We start from the raw sequence: 19,546 nt of genomic DNA on the forward strand, positions 1-19,546 counted from the left end.
CCTCAACATTTATGTTTATAAATTGTGTGAATTAGTCATGGGGGAACGACAGAAAAAACATTGGACAGTACATCTGGCGAGGAAAGGTGGTAACCCCCAAAGCCCTCATCTGGTCACCTTGTTGTTAATCACTGACGACCATGTCGCGTTGATTAAAGATATGTTGGCATTCGTGAAGGTGTTTCGACACGGGTTCAAGCAGGGGAGGGGCGAGCACGCTGGTGGTATTTGTTACAGTTGTTTGACATTGTTTGATAGTCCCACCATCCGCGATGCTCACACTCAGGCATGTACTGCTCAAACCACTGTTGAATACCCGGATCCCGGCCAATTTAAACAGTTTACCGAGGTTAAAGCTCTGCACAAAATCTCGCACATTGCCTTCCTTGATATTGAGGCGTATAATATTCAACCGAATGCTGAAGACGATCCGAGAATTGTAGCAAAGCAGAAAGCTTACGCTTACTGCTATGTGATCGTTGACGGTAGAACGGGTGAATATTGTACGCATAGACTAGGTTATGGAGAAAAATGTGTCGATGATTTTTTGCAGAACATGAGCCGGGAATGGGCATCATTGTGTGAGCGAATGCAAAGGTATCAATTGCATATGACCCCTGAATCCACCTGTAAGTTTGAAGAGAGCACTCATTGCAGGGGATGTAACGTCGAATTCAGTGCCAGGGTTACGAAAGTGCGACATCATGCACATTACGTGGCACGGGACAACTTTGTGTGTGCACTGTGTCGTCAATGCAATCTTAATATGAAGTTTAAGGAGACGACGTTAACTGTGTTAGTACATAATTTGTCCTATGACATTGCACTGGTATTGAAAGAGGCGGGGGCCAAGTATGACTTTGAAATTCTAAAACGTGAGGGTAGTAAATTTTACTCAGCTAGATCAGGCAATCTTAGATTAGTGGATAGCAACAACATGATTAGAGGGACCCTTTCCAGTCTCGCATCGAGTCATATAAAACAGAAAGGTTCCCTGGAAATCACTCGTCGATTGTTATCTAAGTACTCTAAGGATTGCCTCGATTTAGTTTTGGATACGGGTAAACAGTACTACCCTTATGATTACGTTACGGGTTTCAATGTCCTGCAAAAGCCTGGCATCCCTTCCAAAGAGTGTTTCAATTCAGAGCTTAAGGGGGAAACCCTATCCAGCGAGGGATACATGCACATGGTCAAGGTTTGGAACGCTGCAAATTGTGCCAATCTTTTAGATTACACCATTTTGTATTTGTCAATGGACGTGGGATTATTAGCTGACGTCTATTTAGCCTGGAGGAATGCAGCGTTTGCTCAATTCGGACTAGACCCTGCCCATTATCTGACTTCTGCCTCTCTCTCACTTGACGCTTTCCTACGTTCTTCTAAAATCCGTCTCCCCCTCATTTCTAATGGTGAACTTTATCAATTAATCCGTAAGAATATCCGGGGTGGTTTTGTAGTTTAGTTCCGAAGATGGTCTGTAGCCAATAATCCAGAGTTAAATCCCAGTTTTAAGGTTGGTGATCCTCAATGGTATATATTGTAACGTTGATTTCACCAGCAACCATCCCACAGTTATGAGCAAATGCAAAATGCCCTTGGGTGAAATAACTGAACTTCCTGCTGAATTTGAGCGTTTTGTCGCTTAGTCATATTATCACGCCATTGATTCACAGGTGAATCAGTTATTTCACTCCTCCTCGATACCAAACAGGTTAGCAGGATGTTGCTCCTCACGGACACTTGATCTCCTCTCGGGCCGCCATTCATCACATGAATGCAACTCACCAGGATCTATCTCCTATAGTAAAACTGCTGAATAAGTTCAATGTGTGAAGCTGCCCAAGAAAAAATGTCAAATTGATGGAGTGCGCATCACCGATGCATAATCATGATCTGCCTTCCCTTATTACAAACACTGATAAGACTCGGCCTAGAAGTTGATGTAATAAGGAAAGTGTACTAAATTCAAACAGGATTTTTATTTGAGAATATATCCAGGAGAATGCCAGAGGCGAGCTAAAAGTCTAATCCGGACAAGAGGAACACCATCAAAATCATAATGAATGGTCTTTTAGGTGAAACATTAAAATTCATTAAATTATTCCACTAGAACTGTTGTCACCACCGATGAACCCTCTCTCCTGAGGAACGTGTCCAAACACACGTACAAGTCTTTGGAAAAACTCAGTAGTGGAAGGTACATTGTGAACCATTGCAAAGAGTCTGTTGTGGCTGAATCCCCGATTTACATCGGTTTCAGTATACTAGACATGGCGAAGGACATGATGTACTGCTTCTATTATGACGTTCTTCGAAAGCACTACGGTGAAAGAGTTCAACTCCTTTATACTGACACTGGCAGCTTGATCTTCTCCCTTGCGACTGATAACCTCAATCGTGAATTGAAGGAGGTTCTCAAACCCTATATGGACTTGAGTAATTTCCCAAAAACTCACTAATTGTATGATGAGTCACGTAAGGGGAATCGATTAGTCAAGCTTTAGCGGGGGCTGAACGTGAGAAGAATTCATCGGTGTCAAACCTAAAGGTTTATTCATATCTGACTGAAAATAGTCATAGTAACTCCTTGAAAGTATACAAAGATGCCGGCAAAAGCACCATTCCGCACGAACAGTGTCGAGGTGATCGAGAAGAACGAGATCACTTATACTCGTGTGCACAGTTTGCAAAGAGTAGGAGTGCGATGTGTCATACAAACCAGCGAAAGGTGTTCTATGTCCTTAGAGGATAGAGATATTATGGACACCGTACAAATCGTTGGCGTATGGCCCATCAGACATTGAGGTGGAGGAGGGTGGAGGTGTGGTGGAGGAGGAGGAACTAGAGGGTAATAGGGGGGGTGGTGCCTGCAGCACCCTGTGTGTCTAATATTCCACCCACTATTCTTAGCACCTCGGGAATTCCCACTCCTCCTCCATCCCTACACCCATCTTCACATCATTTTCTCGAGTGAAAGGCTGTTCAAAGCGGCGAGAGAACACAGGAAAGTAGGGGATGTAAAATCAACTCTCTCTTTCATCACACTGGCATCTCTTTTTACCTCGTCAGGGAAATGGATTCACCCCCATACTCCTCCTCTTTCCTCCCAGAAAGGCGTTTCACCTTGACTTAGTGGCCAATTTTGTATTTTTTGTAGTATACTTAGTTTTATTATTTATATATATATATATATATATATATATATATATATATATAATATATATATAATATATATATATATATATATATATATATATATATATATATATATATATATATATATATATATATATATATATATATATATATATATATATATATATATATATATATATATATATATATTATATATATATATATATATATATATATATATATATATATATATATATATATATATATATATTATATACATACATATATATATATATATATATATATATATATATATATATATATATATATATATATATATATATATATATATATATATATATATATATATATATATATCTGTATACAATCACAACAGGAGCCACTGCTCAAACCACATCGATGGGGTATGAGGAAAGCACAGAGCATTTTCATGATTTATTGTGCAGCGTTTCAAACCATCTGAAGTTTGCATTTTTCAGGCTACAAAAATTTGAACACCACATTGCCCTTAATAACTCTTAGAATATTTTGACAAATATATAGATTTATTACATTGACATCCTCAGTAAAGCAAAATATAGCAGAATAGTGAAATTTACAAAAACCCATCAGAATACAAAGAGATATAAGAAAAAACTCAAGAACATAAAAAACTTAAAAAACTGTAAAAAAAAATTTAAAAATGTAAAATAAGACGTAAATAATCTTGACATCACTGGTTACATCAATATATTTAAAGTGAGACAAAATAAAATTAGTAAACAACCAGCAGAAAAAAACAAAAAAATTAAAGGTCAAAATAAAATAAATACAGCTAAAAGAAGAAACATAAAAGTGCAAAAACACTACGGAGTAAAACACCCACCCTTCAGCAGGCAGTTTCAAAGAGAAACTAAACAGAAGAACCTTCAGAGACCGAGAAACGAAAGACGAAGTGCAATGGGCCATTACGTAATGTACTGTTGGATGGAGGAATTCTGCGAGTTTAACGACGGAACTAAGTTTTTTTATCATTATGGACTCTAAGACGTGAAGTTCGTTTTCATTTTGTACGTGTCCTACGATTTGGAGATCTTTGGCCTCTAGTACGGGAATTTACCGCAAAGGAACGTTCACGGGTCTAGGAATGAATTTTTATAGTTCTTGCTATTTTAATTTTTAAGTTACTCCTTATGATTGTCACTCCTCCACAGGGCATTTTGTACATACATTGTCCTGGTTTAGTTTCCAGGGCGAAATCATTAAATTAGGTAATTATTTTGAAAAACAATTGTTTTCTCAGAAAACTCTTTCTCAGGTACTCAAATAAAAACCAATTGAAAATGGTACCTTCTATCAGCACTGTTCCCAAATTAAAAATGCTGCGAGTTTTCCGTTTCTTCATGATGACAATTTCAGCTTTTTCTGAAATTGTCATATAATACACAATTGGAACTCACATACAGCCCTAAACATGAAACTTATTCTGAAGAACCCAGTCACCATTGGTTGAGGAGTATTTTGTTAAAGTACCTGTCCAATAAAACACACATAGAGGCCAAAGATTTCCAAATCATAGGACACATACAAAATTATAGGACATATACAAAATGAACTTCACATCTTAGAGTCACAATGATAAAAGCTAGTTGTTTGTCAAACCCTGTAGAATTCCTCCATCCAATTGTACATTCATGTGGCCCATTGCACTTCGTCTTCCGTTTCTCGGTCTCTGCAGGTTCTTCTGTTTAGTTTCTCTTTGATAAATGCTGCAGGGTGGGTGTTTACTCCGTGAGTGTTTTTACACTTTTATGTTTCATCTTTTAGCTGTATTAATTTTATTTTGACCTTTAATTTTTTTTGTTTTTTTCTGCTGGTTTTTTACTAATTTTATTTTGTCTCACTTTAAATATATTGATGTAACCAGTGATGTCAAGATTATTTCACGTCTTTTTTACATTTTTATTTTTTTTTAAGTTTTTTTTTACATTTTGAGTTTTTCTATATCTTTGTATTCTGATGTGGTTTTTAAATTTCTTTATTCTGCTATTTTGCTCTTACTGAGGATGTCAATGTAATAAATCTATATATTTTGTCGAAATATTCTAAGAGTTATTATAAGTAATGTGGTGTTGAAATTTTTACAGCCTTGAAAATGCAACCGAGATGGTTTGTGAAACGTCGGTACAATAAATCATGAAAATGCTCTGTGCTTCCCCTCGTTACCATATATATATCATTTTGCGCTCGGACAAAGTGGACAAGTTAACATGACATGGTTGAATCAATATTTACTTGTGTTATCTACCTTCAGTGATGAAATGAAAAAAAATTGGTAAAATCACTTGCATGGTCATCATGAAAAAGAATTTATCCCTGCTAGAGGAAAAATGTATGGAAGATTTATATATGAAGAACTTGTTATCAAGATTTAAATGCTTCGATGTATGAGATGAATTGTCTTTCACACACGATCAGGAAACCGGGGAGGATGTGTGTGGTATATACTAGTAATGTGTCTCGATGATGTATTATTTTTGTAAAATGAATGTATATCATGTCCGTGTATTCTTTTGTACACCTTTTCCAGAGTATTCTTGTATGACTTTGTATGGAATAATAATTCATGTATACCATTCCCCTTGTATTTCTGTATGACTTTTGTTACAAAAATAATAACAATTCCGTATGTAATCTGATTTTCCATTTAACCTCTTAATGTATGGAATATTATGCATCTATATACACATATCATAAATAATTAAGACTGAAATGGGTTTTGTTAAGTTAATTTTCAGTGTACCCTTTTGACTTAAAAATTTGTGTTTGGGAGTGAATGAGGAACTTTGGTGTCAGGGTTGAAATCCAGGTTTTTACCTTCAAGAGTATAGGAACTTTGGGGTCAGGGTTTAAATCCGGGTTTTTAACTCCGTAGAGTATGAGAAACTTTGGGGCAGGGTTGAAATCACATTTTTAGGTCATTAGATTATGAGGAACTTTGGGGTCAGGGATGAAATCAAGGTTTTTACCTCCGTAGAGTATGAGGAACTGGCGGGGGGAGGAGGTTCAGGGTTGAAATCCGGGTTTATACCTCCGTAGAGTATGAGGACCTGGGGGGGTGTGTTCAGGGTTGAAATCTGGGTTTTTAAGTCCTTAGAGTATGAGGAACTTTGGGTTCAGGGTTGAAATCCGGGTTTTTACCTCCATAGAGTATGAGGACCTTTGGGTTCAGGATTGAAATCCGGGTTTTTAAGTCCTTAGAGTGTGAGGAACTTTGGGGTCAGGGTTGAAATCGGTTTTTTTTACCTCCGTAGAGTATGAGGAACTTTGGGGCCAGGGTTGAAATCCAGGTTTTTACCTCTGTAGAGAATGAGGAACTTTGGGGTCAGGGTTGAAATCCGGGTTTTTTTACCTCCGTAGAGTATGAGGAACTTTGGGGCCAGGGTTGAAATCCAGGTTTTTACCTCTGTAGAGAATGAGGAACTTGGGGGAGGGGGGGGAGTTATGGTTGAAATCCAGTTTTTTAAGTCCTGAGAGTATGAGAACTTTGGGGTCAGGGTTGAAATCCAGGTTTTTAAGTCCTTAGAGTATGAGGAACTTTGGGTGGTCAGGTTGAAATCTGGGTCTTTACCTCTGTAGAGTATAAGGAACTTTGGGGGAGGGTCGGGGTTGAAATCAGGTTTTTAAGTCCTTAGGAGTATGAGGAACTTGGGGGGTCAGGGTTGAAACTGGTTTTTACCTCCGTAGAGTATGAGGAACTTTGGGGGGATCAGGGTTGAAATCTGGGAGTTTACCTCCGTAGAGTCTTGCATGGCACCAGCATGACAGTGGGAACCTGTGAAATTTTACACCTATTTGTTATATTCACACCTTTATGGTCAAATTTCAAAGTAATTAACACCTCATTAAAAAGTGTGAAATTTCACACCTAGGTGCTAATCACAAGGTATAAAAATTGACTACCTGGGGATAAGCACCTAGGTGTTGAGGGACAATGGGGTCTTTTCCCATACTGTCAGGTCCTGGGGTCTTTTCCCCTACTGTCAGGTCCTAAGGACAGAATGGTCCCTGCATCAGGAGATAGTGGACTGACTCTTCCATCTGTGGGGAAGACCAATGATAGACCTGTTCACAACAAGATTCAACAGAAAGTTAGAAGTCTATTGTTCAGTGGTTCACCATGGCAGAGGACACCCTGCAACATCCATGAGACAATCTGGTAGTGTACGCCTTTCCTCCTTTTTGCCTGATCTGTCAAGTCTTGAACAGAATTATGATTTCCCAGAATCTCAGATGACCCTTGTAGCTCCTTTGTTGCCTCATGCAGAATGGTTCCCCGACCTGCTAACTCTGCTTTCTGAGGTTCCGAGATAAATTCCCCTATGGCACAATCTCCTCTGCCAGCCTCACTTCGAGAGGTATCATCAGTCAGTTGGCTCCCTATCTCTTCATGGTTGGAGACTATCCAGTATCTCCTGCAAGCGAGAGGCTTTTCTCACAGAACAGCGGCACAGATGTCTGGCTATCTCAGATCTTCCCCAGCCGTGTACCAGGGAAAATGGGCCATGTACTATGATTGGTGACATCGATGGGGTTTCTCTCTAGTCTCGGAACTTCTCTTCAGCAGGTGGCTGATTTCCTTGTTTTTCTACATACGGAAAAACATCTTTCTGTGTCTGCCATCAAAGGCTACAGAGCTGCTTTTTGTGTAGTTCTTTGTCTAAAGGATGTGAACCTGTCCTCCTCTTGGGAAATCTCAATGCTGATCAAAAGTTTGGAGCAGTCTTGTTCTCATAGAGAACTCAAACCTCCTAGTTGGAACCTGACTCTGCTACAAAGTAGTCTCACTTGTGCCCCATATGAACCTTTACTTCAATCTTCAGACAGAAATTTGACCCTCAAGACAGTCTTCTTATTGGCCTTAGCTTCTTCAGAGAGATTGGGCGAGCTCCATGGTCTCTCTTTTGACGTTAAACATATGAGGGGTTGGGGTGGTAGCTTTTAAATTTGTCCCGGAATTCGCAGCGGAGACTCAAAATCCCTCGGCTCATGATGATAAATTTTACTCCTTCTCCATCCCTTCACTTGGGGATTTTGTTGACAACAATCTAGATGAATTACTGCTTTGCCCTGCCAGGGCACTGTATGCTTACCTAAAATGGACTCGTCATCTCAGACCGAGGTGTTGAAGTAAGTGTCCAAGAATACCATTTCCTTTTGGCTACGTGAAGTGATTAGACATGCTCATAGTTCTTCTTCAGCATCTAATCCCCACTCAGTGCATGCAAGAGCACATGATGTTAGGGGATTAGGCCCCCTTTGGCATTCAAAAAGAATTAGTCTTCAAAGGATTCTGAAGGCTGGCACTTGGCATCGTCAAACCACCTTCACGTCCTTCTACCTACGAGACATTGCCCACAGGTCCTTGGACGCTTTTTCCTTGGGTCTGGTGGTGGCTGCTCAACAAGTTTTGTAGCTCATCCAGTGCCCCTAGCAGGACAGTTGTATCTTACCTCAGATGATGGTATGAAGGTGCGAATGATTGAGATGACTGGTCTTTTTCCTTTTCCCTTTCCCCTTTCTTCTTTACCAGTGGGCAGTAAGAAGATTGATCCATCATGTGCTGGAACTGGTTTGATACAAGTGAATGAGTAGTCATTTTGCTTGAGTTTATTGTGTTCATACACGAATTTAACCTGACAAAAGCTAGTCCTTCTTCTCTCTAGCAAGGGGAGAGAAGAATGATAACAAGTTTTGGTGGCTAAAGTGGAATGTTACCTGAACAGATATAGCTCTTGAACTTCCACTTATGCAGTGACTCTCTACATTGTGTATTAGCCCAGTAGTCTGACTGTCTAATAACCATTTATCTAACAGATTCCGAGGCTTACGTCTCTTTCCTTTGCATTCTCTTATCCAGGATGTGAGACCAGGTGAGCTGAACCTCCAGTCAGTTCAAAATTTTCTTTCCTCCCACCAAAAGTGAGTCTATCCTAACATAAAGACCTAGATTTGTTTCATGTATGAACATATGACAAATTTTTAATTAATTTGTATTTTTCATAGCTAACAATCCTGCTGTCTTAACATATAGTGCCCACCTCTTGCCTCCCCTCAATCTTTTTCATGGGCTGGAAGAAACTGGATGTGTCACAGCATCCTGGGTCAGCTGATGCTGCCTCTTTCATCCCGTTGGCTGAACCCTGTTGCCACCAATTCCTGCTCTAGTTTTAGATGTATTTTACCAGTTTTCCAGCTGGTGTTAGAAGATTTATCCTAACTTTAAGACCGCAGGTTTGTTAGCTGTGAAAAATACAACTTAATAAAAAATTTGTCATCTTTTGATAAAATTTATTGGACCTGATAAATAGGAAAAGATATCATAGCTGGGACTAGGTTTATACAGTACCTCCTCAGCTTACAGCAGGGGATCCGCTCCAGCACTGTGCAGTAAGTTGATTTTTCTGCTTTAAGTCAGTGTAAAATCCGCAATATATTGGAATTCCCTTCTAAAATGCTTTTATGTAACTGCCCATTTCAAACCAATCAGCATCGAGGAAAACTGGTACCCTGCTGTATAATTACCTACTTCCAACCTTTCCAGCCTATCGTCTTGGAGAGAGAGAGAGAGAGAACTGAGTACAGTATAACATAAACTAAAATGCATATAACTGCCGGTGTAATAGTTCAAACAAAAATATACCTTAAATTATCATCCAAAAACACTTCTATCATTTCAGTCATCATACAACATTACCCTTGAATATATTTGGCTCATGGCTACGTGTGGAAACTAATCAAGTTACCCCCTAAGAGAGAGAGAGAGAAAGAGAACAAAAATACATGCACATTCAAAAGATGTTTAATGCACTAGTGACAGTATGTACACAAAGGTAAATAAAGATTAATTCACAAAACTAGGTTATAAGAATATACAATATCAGTAAACATTAAACTAAAATCAGTCATAAAAAAAGAGAACACTGCTTCACAAAGCTTCGAGTTACAAGCTAATCAGCAACTAGTAAAACTGGTATCCTGCTATTTTATTGGTTGCTACTAACTCTTCCAACCAATAGCATATCATGCTACAAGCCAGTGAGCACCGAGGTAACACACCCTGCTGTATCAATTCCTACTGTCAGCCCTATCTGTCTATCTATTTATCTATCTATTGCTCACATTCTTCCAGAATATATATTTGCTTACTACTACTATGTGGTTTGTGTACTCATTTTAGCCCATAATAAGCCTTGGAGCTTTTCTCCTTCAATATATTTACTGTATCACATTTATAATCTTTGTTATATTATCTTGCCTTTTCATGTTAAACAAAAACCAACTCTTTCTCCTTGGTGTTTATTTATTGTGTTCTTTTGTACTTTTTGTTTTTTTACTATTACACAACTCAGAGGGATGGTCATTCCCCAGGCCTCCAACCATTCTATTTTGAGATGCACAGTATTCTCAACCTCATTGTTTAGAACTTTATTCCTCCTGCGTCTTTTGTTACAGGACTCTGAGTGTTGAAAATTAGTAAATCATTTATTTATTATACAAAACAAATAAACACATGTTACACATGCATAAAAAATCTCTCTCTCTCTCTCTCTCTCTCTCTCTCTCTCTCTCTCTCTCTCTCTCTCTCTCTCTCTCTCTCTCTCTCTTATCAGTGAGAGAGAGAGAGGGAGAATAGGGTGTCGTCATGGAGGGAGAGAGAGATTTCAAATTTATTTATGTTTTTAGTTTCTTATTTTAATTTATGTCATCAAAAAACTAGGTCTTGTGATGCTAGTTTTAGTAGCTATAATCAATCAAGCGATCCCATTATCCATACATATTAATCTTCGAGATTCATGTAAACTTCATTTGTATTATCTTCAAACTTCACCATAACATGAATCTTGGAATCTAGTTTTTTTTTATCAGTGTCTGAGTGTTCATGCTTGTTTTATGTCCTTCTCACCTTTATTTCCTATTCTTGCAGAGGTTAATGAAGAACTTGGAAATGGGTATGATGGTTCCTTGAAAAGTGAGGAAATTGATATAAATGAAGAGTCAATTGAACCAGTGGAAGAGACATCCAATAAAGAAGATATGGCTCCAAAACATAAGGCTGATTCTGCTGATGGCCGTGCATCAGAGAAATGGAAAGTCATCCCATCGGATGTGAAATTAGACATGGTGAAGCATTCAGAAAATGGTGAAACCTTTACCGAAATCAGTCATGCGCTGGGCATTAATCGTTGGACGGTTGGTTACACAGTAACAAATAAGAAAAATATCCTTGAACAGGTAAAAAATGCTGCTCCCATGAAAGCAGCCATTACAATGAAGCAGCGCATTGCTGAGGTAGAAAGATTATTGTGGATCTGGCTCGAAGACCAGAACCAGCTGCGTATTCCAGTGAGTCTTGTTGCGATTCAGTTGAAGGCTATGAGATTATATCAGGCATTAAAAAGTGAAAAGTGGGAAGGAAGTGCAAGTGAACAGTTTGTGCCATGTAATAGCTGGTTTAATCGCTTCAAGGCTCGTGCTAATTTGCACAATCTCAAGGTGCCAGTTAAAGCTGCTAGTGCTGATGAGAAAGCAGCAAAAAATTTTCCTAGTTGGTTGGCTCAGATAATAAGGGAGGGGGGTTACTTACCCGAGCAAGTGTTTAATGTGGATGAGACAGGCTTATTTTGGAAGCGTATGCCTAGTTGTACAGACATCTCCAAGGAGGAGAAGTCAGCACCAGGCCATAAAGTCAGTAAGGAGAGACTGACTTTGCTTCTTGGGGGTAATGCTAGTGGCGACATGAAGCTTAAGCCCTTGTTAGTGTATTTGGCTGAGAATCCAGTGGCATTCAGGGGAATTCTCAAGAGCCAACTCCCTGTCATTTGGAAATCAAATCAGAAGGCTTGGGTTACACTTCATATCTTTGAAGACTGGTTTACTAATCACTTTGTGCCAGCAGTGAAAGAATATTGTATTAAGAAGAATCTGCCCTTTAAGGTTTTGCTTGTGTTGGATAAAGCCCCTGGACATCCTTCACAATTGAATTACGTGCATCGTAATGTGAAGGTAGTTTACCTTCCCCCAAATACTACATCCATTTTGCAGCCAGTGGACCAGGGTGTCTTTGCCTCCTTCAAGGTCTACTACCTCCGAAGGACTATAGACAATGCCTTCAAGGCCATTGAAAGAAACAAGGAATTGACTTTCAAGGAATTCTGGAAGTCCTACAACATTTTAGAAGCTGTGAGGAACATTGCAGGTGCTTGGGACGAGGTAAAACAGACCAATATGAATGGGGCCTGGAAGAAACTGTGTCCACAGTTTGTGAACAATTTTATAGGATTTGAGGAGTTAGAGACACATGAAAGTGTCACCAACAGCATTGTTGGAATAAGTAAAGAGCTACGTTTGGAGATGGATGCTGATGATGTCAACGAGCTGCTGGCATCACATGAGGAGGAGTTATCTGAAGAGGACCTCATTCAGCTGGAGAGACAGATGATTGAGGAGGTAGAGGCACCAGTCCCAGAACCCACGTTATCAGTTGCTGATGGCTTGTCAGAAGCTTTTTTCCACTTAGAGAAAGCGATGGCGTTGTTTGAGGCTGAGGACCCCAACATGGAAAGGCACACCAAGATACTTGGAGAGGTCATGGATGGCCTCACCTTTTATAGGGAGACTTTAGAGGAGAAGAAGAAACAAGCTTGTTATTTCAAGAAGCAGTTTCCGACACCATCTGCCATTCCAGAAGTGAGCCTTTCTCCTAACCCAGGTAAGGAATTCCTCACTTTTTTGTCAATTTTATAAATTGTTTTGTAAATCTTATGAAAAAAGTACTCTAATATTTATACTGTATTTATTGCATACTCTATAATTTTTTAGACGAAACTTACCCTCCATCATTAGCTTTATCTGCGGGTACTGGCCGCAGGTTCGACAAGTGTTAAAATTGAAACATTCATTAATGAGCGAACTCCCAATAGTTACTCCCCTACCCTTTTGGGGTAGGGGTAGGACAGCGAATGTTATGGTTAATGATCAGTCTTCTCTTGTCGGTGAATACAGGCAGACACGTAGACAAGTGCTCTAAAATTTGTTTGTTCCTACGCAATATACAAACCATTGGTCCTTTACAATGGGAATTACTTCAGTGCAGCTGGAAATGGCCATTTAACTTTGAAAAAGGTTATGAAGTTTGAATTTAACTACTGACTATCGGGTGGGAGTCCTACCTACCCAGTTGGTATACACCCACTTTGCTTTTGGCCATTGGCAAGGAAGGACATGCGCTCTTCTCTCTGCCTGCTGTTTGACTTTGTTTACGTTTTAGTGTATTGCTAATGATGCTGATATATGATTATAACGTGCTAAAATTTATGCATATACAACTCATTGTTTTACTCTTGAGTTTACACTTTCAGTATTCTGATATAGTGATTCATACTGATATACGTAAACCGTACGACTTTCATTAGCTGATGGTGTGTCAAACTGGTTTTATCATTGCCAAGGCAACGAGCTTAAACTGGTTTTTTCACTGCACTTACATGTTTTACTCTGACACATTCTCTTGGGGAGAATTTTATTCCTTTGCTGTACAAAGGAGGGTTTGTATGCTGAAATTTTCCTTGACATTTGTAATGTTTTAGTATTTTTTAGTTGTTGTAGAGCTCGAGTGCCTAGGGTGTAAGGGTTCTCTTGCTGGCAATACTTGCAGTATTGTCCTGTATGTTGCTGATTGCTCATAGTGATTCGTCTATGGGGATGATTGGGTTCCCACGGAATCCGTGGCTTGACTTGGTGTGAGAGAGAGAGAGAGAGAGAGAGAGAGAGAGACAGAGAGAGAGAGAGAGAGAGAGAAAGAGTCCAGAGTGTGTGTGCTCTCATTCCTTTTTCTCATTCCCGCACAGGAATCCTGTAAGGGTCCTGGAACAGCGATAGTATTTTTTGTAGGGGTCAAAGAAAAGAATCGTTTTATCATCGTCGTCTTCGCCTTCATTTACTTGGTGCTCGCCCATGTCTTCACACTTGGGAAACTTGTCGTGGGTCTTTCCGATACCCTGCAACCCAAGAGCGCTCAGATATGACACACTGAAAAGGTAACCCATGTCACCTATGCTAGTTCCAGGAATTTTTTTCCTGGACTAGTTTGTACCTCCGCCAGTGTTCCTTCGGACAGTCGGGTAGAGAGAGCAACTGATGATTGTCGTGTACGCGACTTGGAAGTCCGAGTGCATGAACCTCCAAGGAGAATCGTGCCACACCGGGTATTCGGGTTTCTTTGAAACCTCGAGTTACCTTTTCTGTTACCATGGAGTTCTCGAGTTACCTTTTCTGTTACCATGGAGTTACCTTCTCAGACTGGTATAATCCTTCTGCTCAAGTTTCCTTGGACACTTGAGTAGAGGGAGCAACCGATGATCAGTTCGCTCATGACTCAGGAGCTCCAGGTGCGTGAAGTCTCAAGGGGGACTCGCATCACCACTGATACTTGGGTTTTCTCAGATCCCTGATTGACCTTTACTAGTATCATGGAGTTGCCTCCACAGACTGGTATAATCCTTCTTCTCGAGTTTCTTCGGACACTCGGGTGGGCAAATCTCGAGCAGGATTTGTGTCACTTGGTTACTCAGATTTTTTCGAAACCCAAAGCTACTCTTTACCAGTACCATGGAGTCACTCTGTGGACTGGTGTAGAGCCTACCTCTGCTCGAGATTCCTTGAATTCTCGGTAATAGGAGCAACTGATGCACGAAAGATTCGTGATTGAGGAGCTTCAGGTGTGCAGTCTTCTAAGGAGACCTGCATCACCCCAGGTACTGGGGTTTCTTAGAAACCCTGAGTTACCTTTACCAGTATTGTGGGTCACCCCTGCAGGCTGGTGTAGGCTCCTCTATCACTGATAAACCTCCACAACACTGATAAGGAGAGAGTGAGTGCACAATATGCAAGTGCTGCCTCACCCCCTGCAAGTACTCTCCCAAGTACGTGGCCAGGATCCCGTAACAGTGCAGCCGACTTGCAAGTCCATGCACCTGGAGAAGCTATCAACGAGTTCCCCATACAATCTTCTTCGCGGATAAGAGGCCAAGGCCTCGAAGAAGGCTGGGGCACGTCTTGAAGACATCCCGAGTTCATTCCCGAGAGGGCGCGGTCACCCCCGGGGTCAGCCCTCGCCCGCGTTTGCGCGTATGAACCACTCACCTGGGGATAGCTTCTGCACACGTTTGCATGAACACCCCTCCTACCAATTCCTGTACAGGAACAATGTTGGACCAGTAGTGGAATTTGTGAATTCATCATCTTCACCTTCATCTTCATCGTGTGGTGTCATCTCCTCCCCTTCTTCTTCCAAAGCTACCAAGTGGAGGAAGAAGGGTACCTCTCCCAACCAAGGGCTTCTGATGGCCAACCTTCTTCCACAGAGAAGGCTACGAGATCTCTCTCTAGCGGTACTACCAGTACTGCAACTCTGGATTGTCTATCTGGCATGAGAGCAACCGCTGTTTGGGGTTTCATGGACCCCTGGTGCAACGGTGGCAGTCCTGGGAATTTTTCCCAGTTTGCAGACCCAGACCCTACCAAGCAGAGAGAGTGAGTTCAGAATGTGCGGCTCTTACTCAACCCCTGCCAGCTCCCGTATGCTTCTGTACAGGAATGGTGCAATGGTCCCGGATTGGTGACGTTGGCTTACTGGTCTGCTCACCTAGGAAAGGCAAGAGGGGATTCCCCATCCAGTCGTCTTCTTCTGAATAGACCTCTACTTGTAGGAAGACTGTATTATGTCTTCGGGATGGCCCCCGTCCACATTAGCAAATGGGAGCGCTCTCCCAGACCCGTACGGCCATTGTCAACATGGTTTGACAATCGCTTACAGCCTTACTTGCCTGTTGGGGCTTTGGCCTCCGTCAGGTATGGCAAGGGCGCTAGGTATCTCTCTCACTGGTCCCCTCTATCTCCTCGGAGTTTGCCAGGAACCAGGGACAGGACAAAACCAGTGTTTGCAACGGGGAATGTTCATTATCTCATCTCTTCCCGACCACTGAAGCTTATGCTCCAGATTGGGTTCTTGTATCGGACCTGAGGTATGCTCGATGGTAGAGAGATTACCAAGGGACTCTGGTGGATGTTCAGAGATCATCCATCAGAGCTTTGGGGACATGGGAAGAAACTCAAAAAGTCTCGATGGCCTTGCCATGGTTGAGATTTGCCGAAGAGTTGTGAACCACACCTCTCCACATGCTCCTGCCAAGGGTTATAATGCAACCCTCCCGTCTACTACACCTGCTGCTTCCGTCTGTAGGGGGGATCAGCTGCTCAACGCATCTTGAAAAGATGTCTAGGAAGAGGAATTCGAGAAAGAGAAGTCGCAGTCATCGGATGCTCGCCAGCAGAAGAAGAAGAAGGTTGCTTCATCCCCCCCCCGATGAAGAAGTCCCGTCACGGGATTTCTAAGCGGCTGCCTCCCTCTACAAGGGAGGCAGAAAGATCTCTTGTTGGCTCACCCCAGTCTCTGGACTTGGGGGCGTATCACATACCTCACTGAGGTATTGTGATTCAGGAGCTCGAGTGCGCGGACCTCCAAGATTTGCATACTTGGAACCAGTTCTGGGAAGTCTTCTTCTGAGGCTAGTGCTGTGCCTGCCTCTTCCCAGGTTTCTTCTGACTTGAGGGTTCGAGCACTTGGGGATGCAACGATGAGGTCCCTTCCTGAGTCTTCTTCTCTCCAGGAGTCTTCGACGTCGAAGATGACTGGGGCGCTTCGTTAGGTGAAGACGTTGCTGAAGAGTACTGTTAGTACCCATTAGGATATGTATTTCCAAATACATATCTCTTGTTCGCAGTAGCGCAGCCTACTTATTACTGTTTCTCTGTATGTCTTTAACTGTGAGGTAGATAGTTTTAAATTGATCTAATTTTACCTGTACTGTCTACAAACTGTAAATGCACCGTTCAAAAACATAGAGACGTGAGAGCATTTGAACAAAGAGAAAAGAGACAAATAAAATTTTTAAAATGAGGTTGAAGGCTTTTAAAAATAGATCAGTGGAATGGGGAGAGAGAAAATAATATACTAACTTTCTACTCTCCTATATTCTTGATGCACCATTTATTTTTTTAGGGGTAATGTATTGAGCTAACTTTTAAATGAAATTACAGTAACTTTAATTTCATTTAAGTTAGTTTAATACTAATGTCCATCTTTTGATATTCAATGTAAGAATAACTTCTCTCTCTCTCTCTCTCTCTCCCTCTCTCTCTGTCTCTCTCTATCTCTCTCATGTTATTCTCTCTGTCTCCGTTAATTCATAAACAATTTAACTTGATATTTCAAGAAAGGACAGTCTCTCTCTCCCTCTCTCTCTTTCTTTCTTGTATGGTACTCTCTCAGTCTCCGAAACAACTGATAAATAATTTCACTCACTTGAGTAACAACCTTCTCTCTCTCTCTCTCTCTCTCTCTCTCTCTCTCTCTCTCTCTCTCTCTCTCTCTCTCTCTCTCTCTCTCTCTCTCTCTCTCTCTCTCTCTCTCTCATGTTCGCTCACACATTTTTACAACTTATTGTTTCTCTGTACGTCTTTACCTGTACAATAGATAGTTTAAATTGATCTAATTTTACCTGTACCGTCTACGAAGTGTAAATGTGCTAACGTGGCAAATACGTTCTAAAACGTAGAGACATAATAGCTAGGAGTTGTATTAGTCAAAATAAAAAAACACTGTTTGTTCTGAAAAGCATTTCAGAACAAGGAGAAAGAGATTAGAGAATGAAGTTATTAATAAGAGGGTTGAAGACTAAAAATAGATTGGTCAGAAGGGAGGGACACAGAAAATTCTCTTCCAACTCTGTATTTTTATGTCAATCATTTTTTCTTTTTTTTTAAGAAATTAATGTATTTAGTTAACTTTTAAATGAAATTACAGTAACTTTAATTTCATTTAAAGTTAACTATCATTTGGAGCATGATTAGGGTCATATTTAGTGTTTAAACTTTACAGATAAGCATTTATTAACATTTTTAGGGAAAGTGCCAAACTTTACACGGAAATTCACCTTGCGCGATGGGTTCTTGAACCTAACCTCACGTAAATTCAGGGTATGACTGTATATACGTTCCACAGAGAAAACCACGAATAGTTGATTTGGCAGATCTGGAACAGCGAATAGGCGGGGGTCCACTGTATTGGAAGATTTGTATAGTATGCTATTTTTTAAACACCTTTTCCAGACTAAATAGAACTTCTGTAGGTGATTACTATATAAAAAAAAATAACATTGGTTTGTATTTTGAAGTTTGCCATGTTAAAAATATTTTTTGAAATTTACAGTTCTGTGTATGAGAACATGGGTATGTTACTGAGATGTGGAACAGTCTGAAAACATGCTGTCAGAGCATATTTTTTTTCCACATAATTAATGTTTTCAACTTCCCACAGGTGCTATTGTTATACAGTGTGAAGGAGATTCCAGGCGGGTAATATCCACAAACTCACCAGTTAAAAATGTGGTTCTGAGAAGTTTATGCCGTGTTCCTTGCACATGTCGAAATTACAAAGAAGGGGACAGAAATGGAGAAAGCAAGAAAGAAGTGTACATTTGCCACATTCCTGGTTGCAACCAGCAGTATGGAAAGACGTCACACTTGGGGGCTCATCTAAGATGACACTCAGGAGACAGGCCTTATGCTTGCTCCTTGTTGGTTTGCAACAAGAGATTCTTTAGAGCAGGTGAATTGGAGGTATGTACATTTCTCTAATTAATAAAATCATTTGGCTCTTATTGCAGTTTTCATGATGTAGTTTTGTTATTAGTGTGATTCTTAAGAAATGAAAAGAGAACAGAAAACAGCACAGGAAGGTATGGGGCTTTGCAAATTATGCAATACAGTACTGTGAACTTTTACTGTTTAAATTTAATCAGGATATGAATGCTCTTATTCTAGCCAGTAGGTAATCAGTTGTTCCAGCTTCAAGACCTCAGAGATAACTGAATTTTCTTTTTTGACAGTCATTAAGCAAGCATCACTTTTTAAGTACCTTGTTTTAACCAATTTAATTATTTACAACTAACTCTGCCTAATTTTTACAGCATCATAGGCGGACTCATTCAAGAGAGAAGAGGTTCCACTCCCGAGACTATCAAAAGTGTTTTAATCCATCTGACCATATTTCAAAACATGTCAGGACCCACAACAAGCAAAAGGGACTCATGAGTAATTTGGACCTTTTCAAAATGTAAGTGGGTCATATGTTTTTCAGAGGAGGTTTTGGGATACGATGATTGCTTCTTTTCATTTTGAGTTTTTCCCACTTTTTTAATTTGAATTATGAAAAATTTGTCTGGAACTTTTGGAAAATTGCATTAGAAAACATTTTCTTGTTTCATCAAACCCTTTCCTGTTTGGT

The 19,546-nt window shown here is 40.3% G+C and overlaps 1 protein-coding gene across 1 annotated transcript in view; it reads left to right on the forward strand.

Annotated features, from left to right (window-relative positions):
- Positions 1–19,546, forward strand: part of LOC136845034 (tigger transposable element-derived protein 1-like) — a 42,588-nt gene that overhangs the window by 22,059 nt on the left and 983 nt on the right. The window contains exons 4-6 of the mRNA XM_067114739.1: positions 11,126–12,910; positions 18,578–18,879; positions 19,230–19,375. Coding sequence (XP_066970840.1) covers positions 11,126–12,910; positions 18,578–18,804 — 2,012 coding nt within the window. The 3' untranslated portion in view covers positions 18,805–18,879; positions 19,230–19,375. The remainder of the gene's footprint in view (positions 1–11,125; positions 12,911–18,577; positions 18,880–19,229; positions 19,376–19,546) is intronic.

The sequence above is a fragment of the Macrobrachium rosenbergii genome, chromosome 13, assembly GCF_040412425.1.
Source record: "Macrobrachium rosenbergii isolate ZJJX-2024 chromosome 13, ASM4041242v1, whole genome shotgun sequence".
NCBI classification, from domain to species: domain Eukaryota; kingdom Metazoa; phylum Arthropoda; class Malacostraca; order Decapoda; family Palaemonidae; genus Macrobrachium; species Macrobrachium rosenbergii.